At 33.2% G+C, this 14,524-nt stretch overlaps 1 protein-coding gene across 3 annotated transcripts in view; it reads left to right on the top strand.

Moving 5' to 3' along the window:
* adamts7 (ADAM metallopeptidase with thrombospondin type 1 motif 7) overlaps positions 1 to 14,524 on the top strand; it is a 189,911-nt gene that overhangs the window by 86,051 nt on the left and 89,336 nt on the right. For all 3 annotated transcript variants that reach the window (XM_087261907.1, XM_087261909.1, XM_087261908.1), the window contains exons 11-15: positions 57 to 202; positions 8,047 to 8,216; positions 8,307 to 8,440; positions 11,234 to 11,354; positions 11,486 to 11,730. In XM_087261907.1, the coding sequence (XP_087118033.1) occupies positions 57 to 202; positions 8,047 to 8,216; positions 8,307 to 8,440; positions 11,234 to 11,354; positions 11,486 to 11,730 (816 nt within the window). The remainder of the gene's footprint in view (positions 1 to 56; positions 203 to 8,046; positions 8,217 to 8,306; positions 8,441 to 11,233; positions 11,355 to 11,485; positions 11,731 to 14,524) is intronic.

The following is a 14,524-nucleotide window of genomic DNA, read 5'->3' as shown; positions in this document are numbered from 1 at the left end:
TCCCAATTTTTTATACTCTGACTAACTGAAAGCCGTGGTTGTTGTTTTATTGTCAGTGGTGTTTTGATGGAGAGTGTGTGACGAAAGGCACCCAGCCTGAAAGTGTGCACGGAGGCTGGGCTTCATGGAGCGATTGGTCCGACTGCTCCAGGACCTGCGGCACAGGCGTTCAGAATGCCCAAAGGGACTGCATAAACCCTGTGTGAGTTCACTGGTTTTCTCAGTTTCATCCAAAGAAAAAAAAACACATAAACACAGACTCACAGTGCTCACTCACTTTATCAAGATAAGCCACAAGATACCATAAAAATTGCTATTTTTATCATAGATTGTTTAGGAAAAGACTAACATTTTTTATGGTTGATAAGGAAATGATTGAACTTCTTGCATTTCTCATCAGATTCCCTTAAGGCAATGGAGCATATTTTAGGTTCATTGTATACATATACTTACAGTAGGTAATGCTAAAGTACTGTATACATTTAAATGTACTTCATGTAAAAAGTTCTATGTACTAGTAGAATGCTTACAAGTGTATTTATTGAATACTACATGGGACTACATTGGCCCCTTTTTAGCATGTAAAAGTATAAAAATGTACAATGAAATTGTGTAATTGTGTTATAATTATAGTCTACAATTAAGTTTTTAATTTGTACTGCAATATTGGTATGCAAGTAGTTTACTTGTGCAATACTTGTAATAAATAATTAGTTTTCATGTTTTATACTGTAACTTTACTTAGCATTGCTGAAGACAAAGGGCCCTATCACAGATCTGGTTCAATAAGGCACAAGACTGGGTAACGCTTTCTTTTAAAACTCGCAAAGTACCGCGTAAGTACAGTAAAATAAAAGTGTACTTTTCTGTACGTATAGTTTAAGTATAATGAACGTATGAATAGGTATAAGGAAACACACTGTAATGCTTGGGTAATAAGGGGGTAACAACCAGATATTCAACACGAAAATTACAGCGTAAGTACAGTGAAATAACGATGTATTTTTCTATACGCATAGTGTAAGTAAATAACGTTTGCATATGTACTGTATAAGGGAACAAACTGTAATGCTTGGGTAATAAGGGGGTAACAACCAGATATTCAACATGAAAAGTACCGCGTAAGTACAGTGAAATAACGGTGTACTTTTCTTTAAATTGCAAAGGAACAAACCTGTTTTTAACTTCAAAGTCTGTAATGCCTGCATGTATATTTAAACTTTTCCCCTCCGTGTTTTAATTATTATCACTATAAATAATCACTATCTCCCATATGATCTGATGATAATAGTTTTGTTTGATAGTAGTGTATAGTGTCTATATGGTATCTTTAAATGTATAAATGTATGTGTTTGGAATTGTTGGATAAACAACATACACATATATTAAACAGCAAAAGAAACATGTCTACAGCTTACTAAAAGCCTTTATCATTATCGTACCATTACCATATCATTAGCAATGAATAGCAAATTCTTTTTCACCTCTTTGTGGACTCATGGGTGTGATGGTCTAGAGTGGAGGTGTGTTAAGGTGCATTGTTGACGAATTGCTATTTTGAGGAACTAGGGTGCACAATTTACCAACTGAAAGCAGATCTAAAGTCCAGTGCAGAGCGCATTAATTGTACACCTTAAATGTTTACACATTGCTGAATACACACAGGAGGAACAGCAATACACTAATATCCTAACATATGAAAAAGATTCAAAGGATGAAATTGATACAAAAAATATAATTTTCCACATAAATATAAAAACCAGTACCTCTATGCCTTCCTTATCTTGGTGGTCTTTATTAAGCTTATTCATGACAATTTGCATTTATATAATGTAATTATTATTAGTAGTAGTACTTATTATATGCACATATATATATATATATATATATATATATATATATATATATATATATATATATATATATATATATATATATATATATATATATATATATATATATATATATATATATATATATTTTTTTTTTTTTTTTTTTTAGATTTGTCCACATGTCGGGTTTTGGGCCGTATGGGTCACAGCATGTGTGTTTGTATATAACTTTGAATTTTTTGAGCACACTTTATTATTATTGCTCATTTATTAATTTGCTGGAAAATTAAAACTAAATTTAAGAATGGTTCTTTTGCGTCTAGATCGTTAAAATAGCCCAAAGTGTGCAAAAATGGAATAAGCAGAAGTTATTTCAGATCATATTTTTACTCAGAAATAGAACATTTATGGTATATTACTTTTGGATGTTTAAAGACACTCAGAACTTATTTGTGATATACTTTTTATAGAAGTAAAGTATACTTTAGTATCACTAATCAAGTATGTAATTAAGTTACACATGCATTTAGTGTACATAACGGTATATATAAGTACTAAAATAAAGTAAACATGAAGTTGTTTCAATTTAGCACATATAAGTACACTATATAAAACAAAAGTAATGCGTTTAAACTAAAATGAAGTAATCATGGTGGCTTAGTGGTTAGCAATGTCGCCGCACAGCAAGACTGAGTCAGTAAACATTTCTGTGTGGAGTTTTCGGGTTCTCCCTATGTTAGTGTGGGTTTCCTCTAGGTGTTTCAGTTTCCCCCACAAAGACATGCAGTACATGTGAATTGACTAAACTAAATTGGCCGTAGTGTATGTGGATATGAGAGTGTATTGGTCTTTCCTAATACTGGGTTGCAGCTGGAAGGGCATCCGCTGTGTAAAACATATTCTGAATAAGTTAGTGCTTCATTCCGCTAAGGCTGATAAATAAAGGGACTAAGCCGAAGGGAAATGAATGAATGAATGAATGAATGAATTAATTAATTAATTAATGGATGGATGGATGAATGAATGAATGAATGAATGAATGAATGAATGAATGAATGAATGAATGAATGAATGAATGAATGAATTGGATGGATGGATGGATGAGTGGATGAGTGGGTGGATGGGTGGATGGATGAATGAATGAATGAATGAATGAATGAATGAATGAATGAATGAATGAATGAATGAATGAATGAATGAAAGGAACAATCATTCAAACATTGGAAGTACTGACAATTTGTCTGGCTGCAAGTATACTTAGCATAAATCTGGGCCCACTATATGCAGAAAAAAAGAAACACGTTACTGGTGTAAAATAAGACCACTGACTTTTTTAAAGATATGTCACTGCAAGTTATTCCCAGTTTAAACTGAGCTAACCTGCTATTTAGCCTATAGGACTAGCTTTAAGCCTTGAATTTAATATTTATAGTAAATAAAAAAATGAAAAGGCCATTTAATTCAAAAGAGTAAAAACTACTACAAGGCAAATATGCTTAGAATACACATATTTTTATTTTTAAGTATTTAACAATGAGAAGGTTTAGATCAAATATAATAAAACATTTCTGTCAGTACTAGGTAGGCATACTTAAATACAATTTTAAGTTTATTTCTGATTTGTACCTAAAGTATATTTCAGAAAAGTACTTAAAAAGACTAAACTGAAAGTATGCTTTGTATATAGTTTAAAAGACACACACCCAGAGTCCAGTGGAATACATTTATTTTTCATGAGTGAAGTCAGCAGAATTTTTTGTAGTAATGATTTCAGACATACAGTATGATTATCACACTTATCCTCAGTGACCTTCATGTGTCTTTGTGGTTCTGACAAATTGTTACATACTGAAGCCATACAGTATTGGAGAGCCACACGAGAATAATAAAAAAGTCACTGTCTCTGGTCCAAATGTTCAGAGTGTGTGAAGTATAACCATTACATTGCATTTCACTTGGATTGCTGTTCTCTGTTCTGGCAGATGATTTGCACTCAAAGCAAGTTTTCAAAGATGGAAATGGTTATAGAACCAGATTGTGGCCAACATGTGAATTCATCTCTAAGATGTTGTAACTGATAAAAAGCATGTGGATGTGCAACATCTGCATCATATTTCAGAAGAACTTTTTAAGGATGTGGGAAAAGATCTTCTGTTCTCCACCACTTCCCTCTTTGTCTTATCATAGAATACCAAAATACTTTATCTGATCCCAGGACTAAATTATTATTGACACATTTAAAGTATACTGACAATTGTTCTGGTAATTTGTCTTAGATATTTCACTGCAAGTTATTCTCAGAAAGCTCAAACATGCAGTTTAGCCTAGTACCAGCCGTAAGTCATTTATGGTTGGACTTCTTAAAGATTGTTAGTAAGATATACATTAAAGCAGGGGTGTCCAAACTCAGTCCTGGAGGGCCGGTGTCCTGCTGAGTTTAGCTCCAACTTGCTTCAACACACCTGCCAGGAGGCTTCTAGTATATCTGGTAAGAGCTTGATTAGCTGGTTCAGGTGTGTTTGATTAGGGTTGGAGCTAAAGGCTGTTTCTCAATTCCAAGAACGCAGAGAACTTGTGAAGTCCGGTCCTGCCAGGTCACCTCAGAAGAACAAACTCAGGAGATCGCGAGAACAGAGAACGCATCCCGAGAGAAATCAGATGCTGCGTTTTTCCTGATGGTCACATGACCTTCACACATTTTTAATGGAAAATTATTTAAACATTACAGCATTTATACAATGATTTATTGTTTTACTTTTTTCAAAATATATACTATTCATAAAGACTTTACAAATATACATTGCACAATAAAATAAAACAAATTTTAATATGAATTTCAGCAAATAAACACCCTTAATCAGTTGTGCAATCAATCAGTTTGTGCAACCAACATGTCGATTTAAGTCGACTGCACTTTTCTCCCCATAGCATTCCATTCATATGCACGCAGATGCAGCACACTGGAAACACAATGCGTTTGTGACAAATGTGACAAATAATCCTTGTCAGTTGTACAATGACTTAGCAGTATTTAAACATAAAATGATGTCTATCAGCTGCTGCAACATAACTTGTATATTGTTTACAATGTTTGCCTTAGTTTTCATTTGGTTTATTCAATGCCCTCATTATATCGGGCAAAGAGGAATTGGCATTTGTTTTAATGTTTATTAGAAGTTTTTAAATAAAAAGCCAACGGTAAATGATGTATATGAATAATATATAACATTTACAGTTCTATGGGCTCTATTTTGATGATCCATGCACATAGTGCAAAGCACCGGGCACAAAAGCATTAAGGGTGTGTCAGAATCCACTTTTGCTATTTTAAGGATGGAAAAATCCACTCTGCGCCATGGCCCATGGTCTAACAACATTGAGTTTATTCTCTTAATTGGTTATAGGTGTGTTTTAGGAGTGTCAATTGCGTTGCGCCATGGCGCATTTGCTTTTTAACATGGAGGAGGCGGGCTTTAAGAATTGTACTGCAACCAGCCCCAGGTTGATCTAACGGCCGGGACCTTCACTCAAAAGCAGGCGTGTGGCACACATGGATTCTACCTTTAGCGTTTACATGACTTTGTCTCAGCCCCTACTCAGGAAGGCAATGTGTTTTAATGTTTCCCACACCTGGGCTGCTATAGTTTTGAAAAACCAAATATAACTTTTCAGTTAAATAAATATCACTGATAATATGATGCTTGATTATAAAAATTTATATTTCCACACAAGTATACTTTTTGAATACTGCTGGCGACAAGGTGGCCCACATTAATTCTAACAGCAGTAACCTTTAAGTTCACTATTAGTGTTGTACTATTTGTGAATTCAATGGTATACTTGAAGTTTACTTTTGTAATGCTTGTAGTAAATAATTAGTTCTTGAAGGAGAGACCTTGATCCTGTGACATTTGGACAAAAAGTCTGACTCTCTAACCACTAGGTCACTAGAATACACTTTGATACTGCAATTGTTCTTAGTGTACTCTAAAAATAGTTAACTAGTAGTTTTCTACTGTTATACTTCATGTTCTGTATTTTGTGCAATAAAAAATGACAAATATTTTTTTACAAACACACTTAACTCCAAAAACTCTAAACATACACTCTAACTCACAACCACACTCAAACTCCAAAAATAAAGTGTTAAAGTCACCCATACAAATTTAGTGGTTTATTCTAGAACAGTGGTTCTCAAACTGTGGTACGTGTACCACTAGTGGTAAGCAGGCTTCCTTCCAGTGGTACAAGGAGGAATCAAATACGTCATATATACATGCTACATATATTTAAAAAAAATAATAATCAAAAATGATTTATATATGAATATGATGACATATACCCTATGTTTATGAGGTCCAGGCAACATTTCCAGGTGTTGATGGAATTGCTACATATATTAAAAATTTACATTAAAGTACAGATTTTTATTTTGTTTTTTTGTTTTGTTTTGTTTTGTTTTGTTTTGTTTTGTTTTGTTTTGTTTTGTTTTGTTTTTATTTATTTATTTATTTATTTATTTATTTATTTATTTATTTACTTACTTTTTAAGAACAGTAACCTACTATTTTTTACTTTTAAAAGTACATTTTATTTTAAATGTCACTGTTTTTAATTTTGTTTTTGTTTTTTTCTTATACATACAGTTTTTATCTTTTTTAAATATTTGCCAAATTATGTTTAACAGGGCATAAAAACTTTCACAGTATGGCTAATAATTTTTTTTTCTTCTGAAGAAAGTCTTATTTGTTTTATTTTGGCTAAAATAAAAGCAGTTATTATTTTTTTAAACACTATTTTAAGAACAAAATTATTAGCCCCTTTAAGCTATTTTTTAAATAGTCTACAGAACAAACCATCCTTATAAAATAACTTGCCTAATTACCCAAACCTGCCAAGTTAACCTAATTAACCTAGTTAAGCCTTTAAATGTAATTTTAAGCTGTATAGAAGTGTCTTGAAAAATACCTAGTAAAATATTTTTTACTGTCATCATGGCAAAGATAAAATTAATCAGTTATTGGAAATGAGTTATTTAAACTAATAAGTTTAGAAATGCGTTAAAAAAATCTCTCCATTTAACAGAAAATGGAAAAAAAATGAAAAGGGGTCTAATAATTCAGGGTTGCTAATAATTCTGACCTCAACTGTATAAGTACAGCGTTAATATTCATACTATTTATAATGTTTAAAGTGTCTGACAATGATAAATATTCTTAATAATAGGAATTAATATGACACATTTTTGAACTGTGGAGTGCTGGACTTGGAGAGACAATTTTTTTTCTGAGGTGGTACTTGATGAAAAAAAATTTGACAACAACTGTTTTAGAATGAAGGAAATATAAGTGGCCATTCATTCTCATAATAAAACCATGGATCAAATCACGTACACAGAGCCTTAATCAAATATAACATAAATAGCAACATCAAACCTCAGCAGAGCTTGTATGCTACCTGCATAACTTTAAAAATGTAAAGATCATTGGCTTGCATCTAATGGACATAAAGAGCTGAAATGTTTTTTTTTTTTTTTTTTCAAATAGTTCCTTTTACATTTTACAGAGGAAAGAAAGAACGAACGAAAGAAAGAAAAGTTTAAATGTTTGGACCAGGCGTCATGGTGGCATAGTGGGTTGCACAAGCAGAAGGTCGCTTGTTCGAGCCCCAGCTTGGTCAGTTGATATTTCTGTGTTTGCATGTTCTCCCTGTGCTTGTGTTAGCTTCCTCAGCGTGTTCCATTCTCCCCCACAAGTTTAAACACATGCGCTATAGGTGAATTGGGTAAGCTAAATTGTCTGTATTGTATGTGTGTGAATGAGAGTGTATGGGTGTTTCCCATGATGGGTTGTAGCTGAAAGGGTTGCATTCAGTTCATACCCCTTTGGCGGCCCCTGATAAATAAAGGGACTAAGAAACGAAAATGAAAAAAATGAATAAATGTTTGGAATAACAGTTCTTTTAAAATGTACACCAATCGTCTGAGCAACAGCATAGGCATGCCTTAACAATTCTTCAAGAACAGTACACCTTTGACCCCACTCAAATGACTGAAACCACTTCAAATATTTTTCAGTTAAACTGTACATATGTAGTTAGTACTTGTGGTTAGATTTTCTTAATGTCTCAAAGACATTCCTTTTATAATCATTTCAGTCTAGTCTATGAAGATTCTGAATGACTTTTCTCAACATTTTCATGTGTCTTTTTTTAGACCTAAGTATGGAGGAAGATACTGTCTTGGAGAACGTCAAAGATATCGAACTTGTAACCATGAGTCCTGTCCTGTGGACCAGCCCAGCTTCAGACACATGCAGTGCAGCCGCTTCAACACGGTCCCTTATAAGGGGAAGTTTTATAAATGGATACATGTGAATAACAGAGGTATTAGATGTTGACATGTACCAGTTTTCCGTCTTTTTGCAGAGCCCTTTAATTAGAATTCATCACAATTTAATATTTGTGTCATTTCAGTTAATCCATGCGAGCTGCACTGCCGACCCATGAATGAGCATTTCTCAGAAAGGATGCTGGATACGGTCATTGATGGGACACAGTGTTACGAGGGCAGCCAGAGTCGCGACATATGTGTTAACGGCATTTGCAAGGTTGGTAATGACTTTGACCTCTTTGATCAGCCTTAGTTTGTCCTTGTACGTTTCTGCTTGTCACTTTCATTTTAATTCAATGACAGTCAGCCAGCTATTTCATTTGACTGTGAAGTAATACCACAAACATCTCAAGAAAACAGTGAGGTGTGAAAACATGATAATATGTAGCCCCTTTCACACAGTGATACCGGTAAATATCTGGAAAATTTCCGGAACGACTTTACCGGTATATTCAAAAAAGCGCTGTTCACACAGGCGAGGACGTTACGGAAATTTTCCGGAAAAGAGCATTCACACATCCATTCCAAAATACTGGTAAATTCTGACATCATTTACCACAAATGAGCTTTAAACGGCTGCGCTTGTATTTGTAAACATTTGACTAAATTACAAACTCTGTGGTTGATCAATATTTTGAACAACTTTCGCAGGATCACTTTCGCATGTCGAGATGTTCATAATATGTGCGTGTGCTGGCGCTCACAGGCTGTTTCACAGGCACACGCAAAGCTTGAAGGTAAACAAACAACGGCTTATCATAAGCATCTCATCGATGATTATTTACACAGTTGGCATTAAGAAGAACATATAAACGTGATCTGACTAACTTCTAGCAGCTAAATGTGTCTGGAAAAATATTCAAAGGCTTTTATTCTCACAAACCGCTCGGACGTAAATGCGTCTGATTGTTGTGATTGGCTAAAGCAGACGTCTCACGTCAGCACGTTCTAGACGTGCACGCGCTTATTACGGCAATCTTCCTTCTGCATTCACACAGCGCAGCATTCCGGCAAATTGCCGGTAATGTTAAATCTTCTCTTTCCAGAAAATAGCCAGAACGAATTTACCGGTACTTTCAAAAAGGACCTGTTCACACATACAACCTTTTTGGAAAATTGCCGGCAATTTTCCCGAAAGGTCTGTATGTGTGAAAGGGGCTAATATGTCAAGAAACAATATTCCACTCTTCCCAAATCGTATTCAAATGTATTTCTGAAAGTGTCCTTCAATGTCCCCAGGCTGATTTCGTTTTATAATATTATTCCTAAATAACTCTCTCAAACATAATGTACACTGTAAAAAATGTTAAGGCCAGTGCAAATATATATAAGTTATAGCAAATATATAGAAGTATATATATATATATATATATATATATATATATATATATATATATATATATATATATATATATATATATATATATATATATATATATATATATATATATATATATTCCCTTTCATCCTTCTCGCTTTTTCTTGTTGACTCAACTTTTGAAACCACCTAAATTTATTTGTCAGTAATACAAAAAAAAAAAAAAAACATTTAGTTGGGCTAACATAAAATTACTAGTTTTCTGGAAAGGTAAACTACTCTGAAACAAAACATTTTATGTTGTGCCAACTGAACATTTTTTTGTCTGCAGAACTGGAATGCCTGGTGTTGAGTGAACAATAAAACTCATAATCCTTATTTTATTTTGTTTTTATTTTCACTTTTGAGTTGAGTGTACAAAAAAAATCTTTTGAAAATTGGTACTAAGAAATAATAAATTATCAGAACAAACAAACATAGTTCAATTAAAAAAACAGAGGCAAATGTCAACAAAAGTTTTATTACACAGAGAATTAGAAACAGGACAGGAGGCAAAACAACAATAATGGCAAACAAGGCAAGGATCAAAACATGGCAGGAAAAACTGGGGGAAATTCTTTGTGAACAAGACTCAGCAAAGAGTGTGTGTGAATGAGGTGTTTTTCATAGTCCTAGTAATCAGTTCATCATGAGCTTCCAGCTGTGTGTGTGTGTGTAATCAGGAGAAACCAGAAATTCATTCCTCCATTTGAATTATAGTTTGAGCATTTGATTTGTCATTTAATTGTTACAGGATTTTACTGAGTAGATCATAAATATTACATATCAAATACATTTGATTTCTCATTTGAGATTGTATTTTGACTTATTATTTGAAGCGTTTGATTTATCATTTGGGTAATTGTTTTGAAAGTTCAATTTATTATTTGATCTTTTTAGGCACTTGAATTTTCATTTTCATTTTGTTAGGAAAAACCCTACAAATTAACAGTCCACATACGCTACGCATTTCTTTTTGTAGAGTGAACTAGGTAAACATGAGATGAAAATCAGAAAAGTAAGTTTCAAATTACTTTAGCATTATTGCTGTAGTATTTTATTGTTGTTGTTAATAATAATGACAATAAAGTTAATATTGGTGTTACCATTATTTTTGTTGTTGTTGTTTGGGTTAGAAATTCTGCAACCTTTGTTTCAACTCAACTTAAAGTAACAAAATGGCAAAAGCTTTTATGGGGGAACTTGCATGAACAACACTCACTTAAATGATTAGTTTCGTGACCAAAACTAATAATTTTACCTTATTGAAGAAAATTTAGATTTAGGTTCAGCAAACGTAGTAAATGTTGGTGTACAAACATTTTTTACAGATTTTTTGCCAAACCACCAAAAAACAAACAAACAAGTAATTTCAACTTTTTTCAATTAGGATTTTTGTACAGTGTGCTATAGCTGGTGTAATTGGGGATTTTTTTCATACCCTTTAGTTTACAGTGTGGTCCTGCTAAATCTTCACTTAAAGGATTATACAGTACTTCCTGTTACTCCTAGATTTAAAAAAAATTGGTTAAGATTCGCTTAATGTAAGTATGCAAATCAAGGGGTAGGATCAAGTGGTGGGGTAGTATTGGGATTGGGTATATATCATGTACATTTTATAAATGAAGTGTACTTATGATCTGTTAATGTTAGTATTTAGGCTGTGATTTTGAGATCGACTCAGACGCAGTTGAGGATCAATGCGGAGTTTGCCTTGGAAATGGATCCACATGTGAGACTGTCAGGAAGACCTTTGAGGACAGTGAAGGACTCGGTTTGTGAAATGAGTTTCAGTTTACGCTGTACTAAATTTAACTTCCACATTGTTAATATAACATAATACATTTGTTTTCTTTTTGGCTCATTTGTTTGAATAAGCTGATTGTTTTTTTCTTCTTCTCCCAGGCTATGTCGACATAGGTTTAATTCCGGAAGGAGCACGGGACATCCGTATTGAGGAAGTTGCAGAGGCTGGGAACTACTTGGCTTTACGCAGTAATGACCCTGAAAAATATTTCCTGAACGGTGGCTGGACGATTCAGTGGAATGGCGAGTATAAGGCTGCAGGGACAATTTTCACTTATGAAAGGACCGGGCAGCTGGAAAACCTATCTTCCCCCGGACCGACCATGGAGCCAGTGTGGATTCAGGTACAATATCTCTCAATGCTGAATTCTCACGCACTGTGAATGAGCAGAATCTAGCTTGTGATGTTTGCAGAATCTTTTTCAGAAGCACCTGCTAAAGTACTCTGCAAAACTAGGTCACAGTTTAGTGAATAGAGGCCCAAGATATGGTTTACAAATTATATAGAGACCTCATAATTTAACATCTCACTTATTGCATGCAAAGGTATACAAACAATGAAAAAGATAACTGAGCATTTAGAGCTTCAAAAATGTTATAGATCACTATATATATATATATATACATAACCTATATAACCTATATAACCTACATAACCTATATAACCTACTATATATATATATATATATATATATATATATATATATATATATATATATATATATATAGTAGGTTATATAGGTTATGTAGGTTATATAGGTTATATAGGTTATGTAGGTTATGTAGGTTATACTATATGTAGGTTATGTAGGTTATACTATATGTAGGTTATATAGGTTATATAGGTTATGTAGGTTATACTATATATATATATATATATATATAGTAGGTTAAGTTTGTTGGTTATGTTTAGTAGCATGTCTCAGTAGACCAAATATATTTATTTCATTCATTTTCTTTTCACCTTTGTCCATTTATTGATCTGGGGATGCCACTGTGGAATGAAACACCCATACACTCATACATTCACACACATACACATCGGCCAATTTAGTTCATTCAATTCACCTATAGCACATGTGTTTGAAAACCCATGCCAACTCTGGGAGAATATGCAAACTCCACAAAAAAATAGCAACTGACCCAGCCAGGGCTTGAACCCGCAATCTTCTTGCTGTGAGGTACTTGTGCTACCCACTGTTCCACTGTGACGCCTATATTTATTTCAATTTATTTTAAGGGATATTGAGTGGTTCTTAATGACATCTGCTATATTAAGTAAACGCTGACTTGCATCAATTGATGGATGACCATGAAAAACTCTATGCATTTTTTTTTTTTTACCATGTTCAAGCCAGTGTGTGATAAAATATAAACTACACATCTAGTTTTAGACACCTACAAATGCCTTTTATTTAAAGAAGCATGTTTTGTGAACATGTACAATGTCTGTTGGTGTTCTAGATTTGCTGGTTTCAATACGATGAATTTCTATTTTTGGCACAAACATGCATTAACAATGGTATGAACCATTTTAGGGGTGGTCAAATATATTGAAGTTCTCTATTATTTAATTACTAATATTATTTAAGATACAGATCAGAGCAATCTATTTCTTTAACTATTTAAGGACAGACCCCCTCATACATCTTGGCTTGATGTCCTTTAAGGGGTATCAAGTGTTAATTAGGGGGGTCAGACCCAAATTTGCACCCTGGTCATAAACATGATTGTCATGAAGTGTTCATAATTATGTCATAAATTATTATTATTATTTTTTTTTACTTTCGTCAATAAATATTCTCACTAAAAGTGTCATTGCTCTTTCAAATAATTTTAAACAGTCCTAATACTGCTTAATCACATTTTAATGACAAATTCAATCTTTACTTGTAGTTTTGAAGTCAAGAAAATGATAAATGACACTGTTATAAAATGCATGACACGATTATACTGGCTTCACGAAAACCATGTTTATAACAAATTTATGACAATATTGTCTTAGTAATGTCAAGATAAAGACAGGTTGTCGTGTGAACATAGCTGGCTATGACTATTAGCTATAAACTAGGTCTCTGGCACACATTGTTTTCATAAAATTTGCAGGCAGACTCTAAACTGTCCTGGATTAAAGAGGACATGAACTTTATAGGAAACAGTCTTTGGACCAGATGACACTACATGAACTCAAACATGTTGTTGAGAGAAACTTCAACAAAAGACTTGAAAAAGCTTTTGATATTTGTGAAATATGTCACTGGACAGTCCAATGGGATATCAGTTTCTATTTTTTATTAACTTCATTCTGGGTCGAACCAGAAACAAGATTCGAACCAGGAGTGGTCTTGCTGTGAGATCACCATGCTAACCAGTGAGCCAGTATACCACTTAACAGACAATTTTCTATTTATATTTAATGACATTTCATTGACAAGTTCAATTTGTAACTGTAGTTGAGCTTAAGAAAAATATTAATGACACTAGAATAAAATGCATGACACAATTTGAATGGCTTCATGACAGTTATGTTTATGACAGATTTATGACAAGTTATATTGTCTTGGTAATGTCATGTTATATCAAGTTAACAAAGACATCTCAAACAATGTCACCTTTTCATTTAAAATGACGGTAACACTTTATAATAACTTCATTCTATAAATCATCTATTAAGCATGAGGAAACAGGTAATACATTCTCTGTTAAGCATTACTCTACATCAACAGATGTTAGTAAACAGTTTTAACTGCAGATAAAATTGCCCTATCCTTGACTTTTAAGCACAAGTATAATGTGCTTAATGATTGTATTTTCATTTTTTTTTTCATGACTAAATCAATTATTGCATTATTTACAAACCAGTTATTTCTGCCTGATCTCACGAGAAAACTTAAGTACTTTACATTTTGTCAGTTTATTGCCTAATTCATATTTGAGTTCAACGTATGGTTTTAAAAAGGAGGCATGGCACCCAAACCCACCCCTAAACCCAACCGTCATAAGATGATGAGCAAATCATACTGTACAAATTAGATTGAACAAATTTATACAAATTAGCCGCTAAATCAAAAAGTTATGAATTGCCGTGAGATTGCGTTGATTATTTGGAGAAGTTGCTGTTTTTTTAAGATTATTCAG

Source organism: Danio rerio, chromosome 7 (assembly GCF_052040795.2).
Source record: "Danio rerio strain M-AB ecotype USA chromosome 7, GRCz13ab, whole genome shotgun sequence".
In the NCBI taxonomy this organism is placed as follows: domain Eukaryota; kingdom Metazoa; phylum Chordata; class Actinopteri; order Cypriniformes; family Danionidae; genus Danio; species Danio rerio.
Note: the sequence above shows the minus strand (reverse complement) of the source record. Positions and strands in the feature narration are given on the sequence as shown.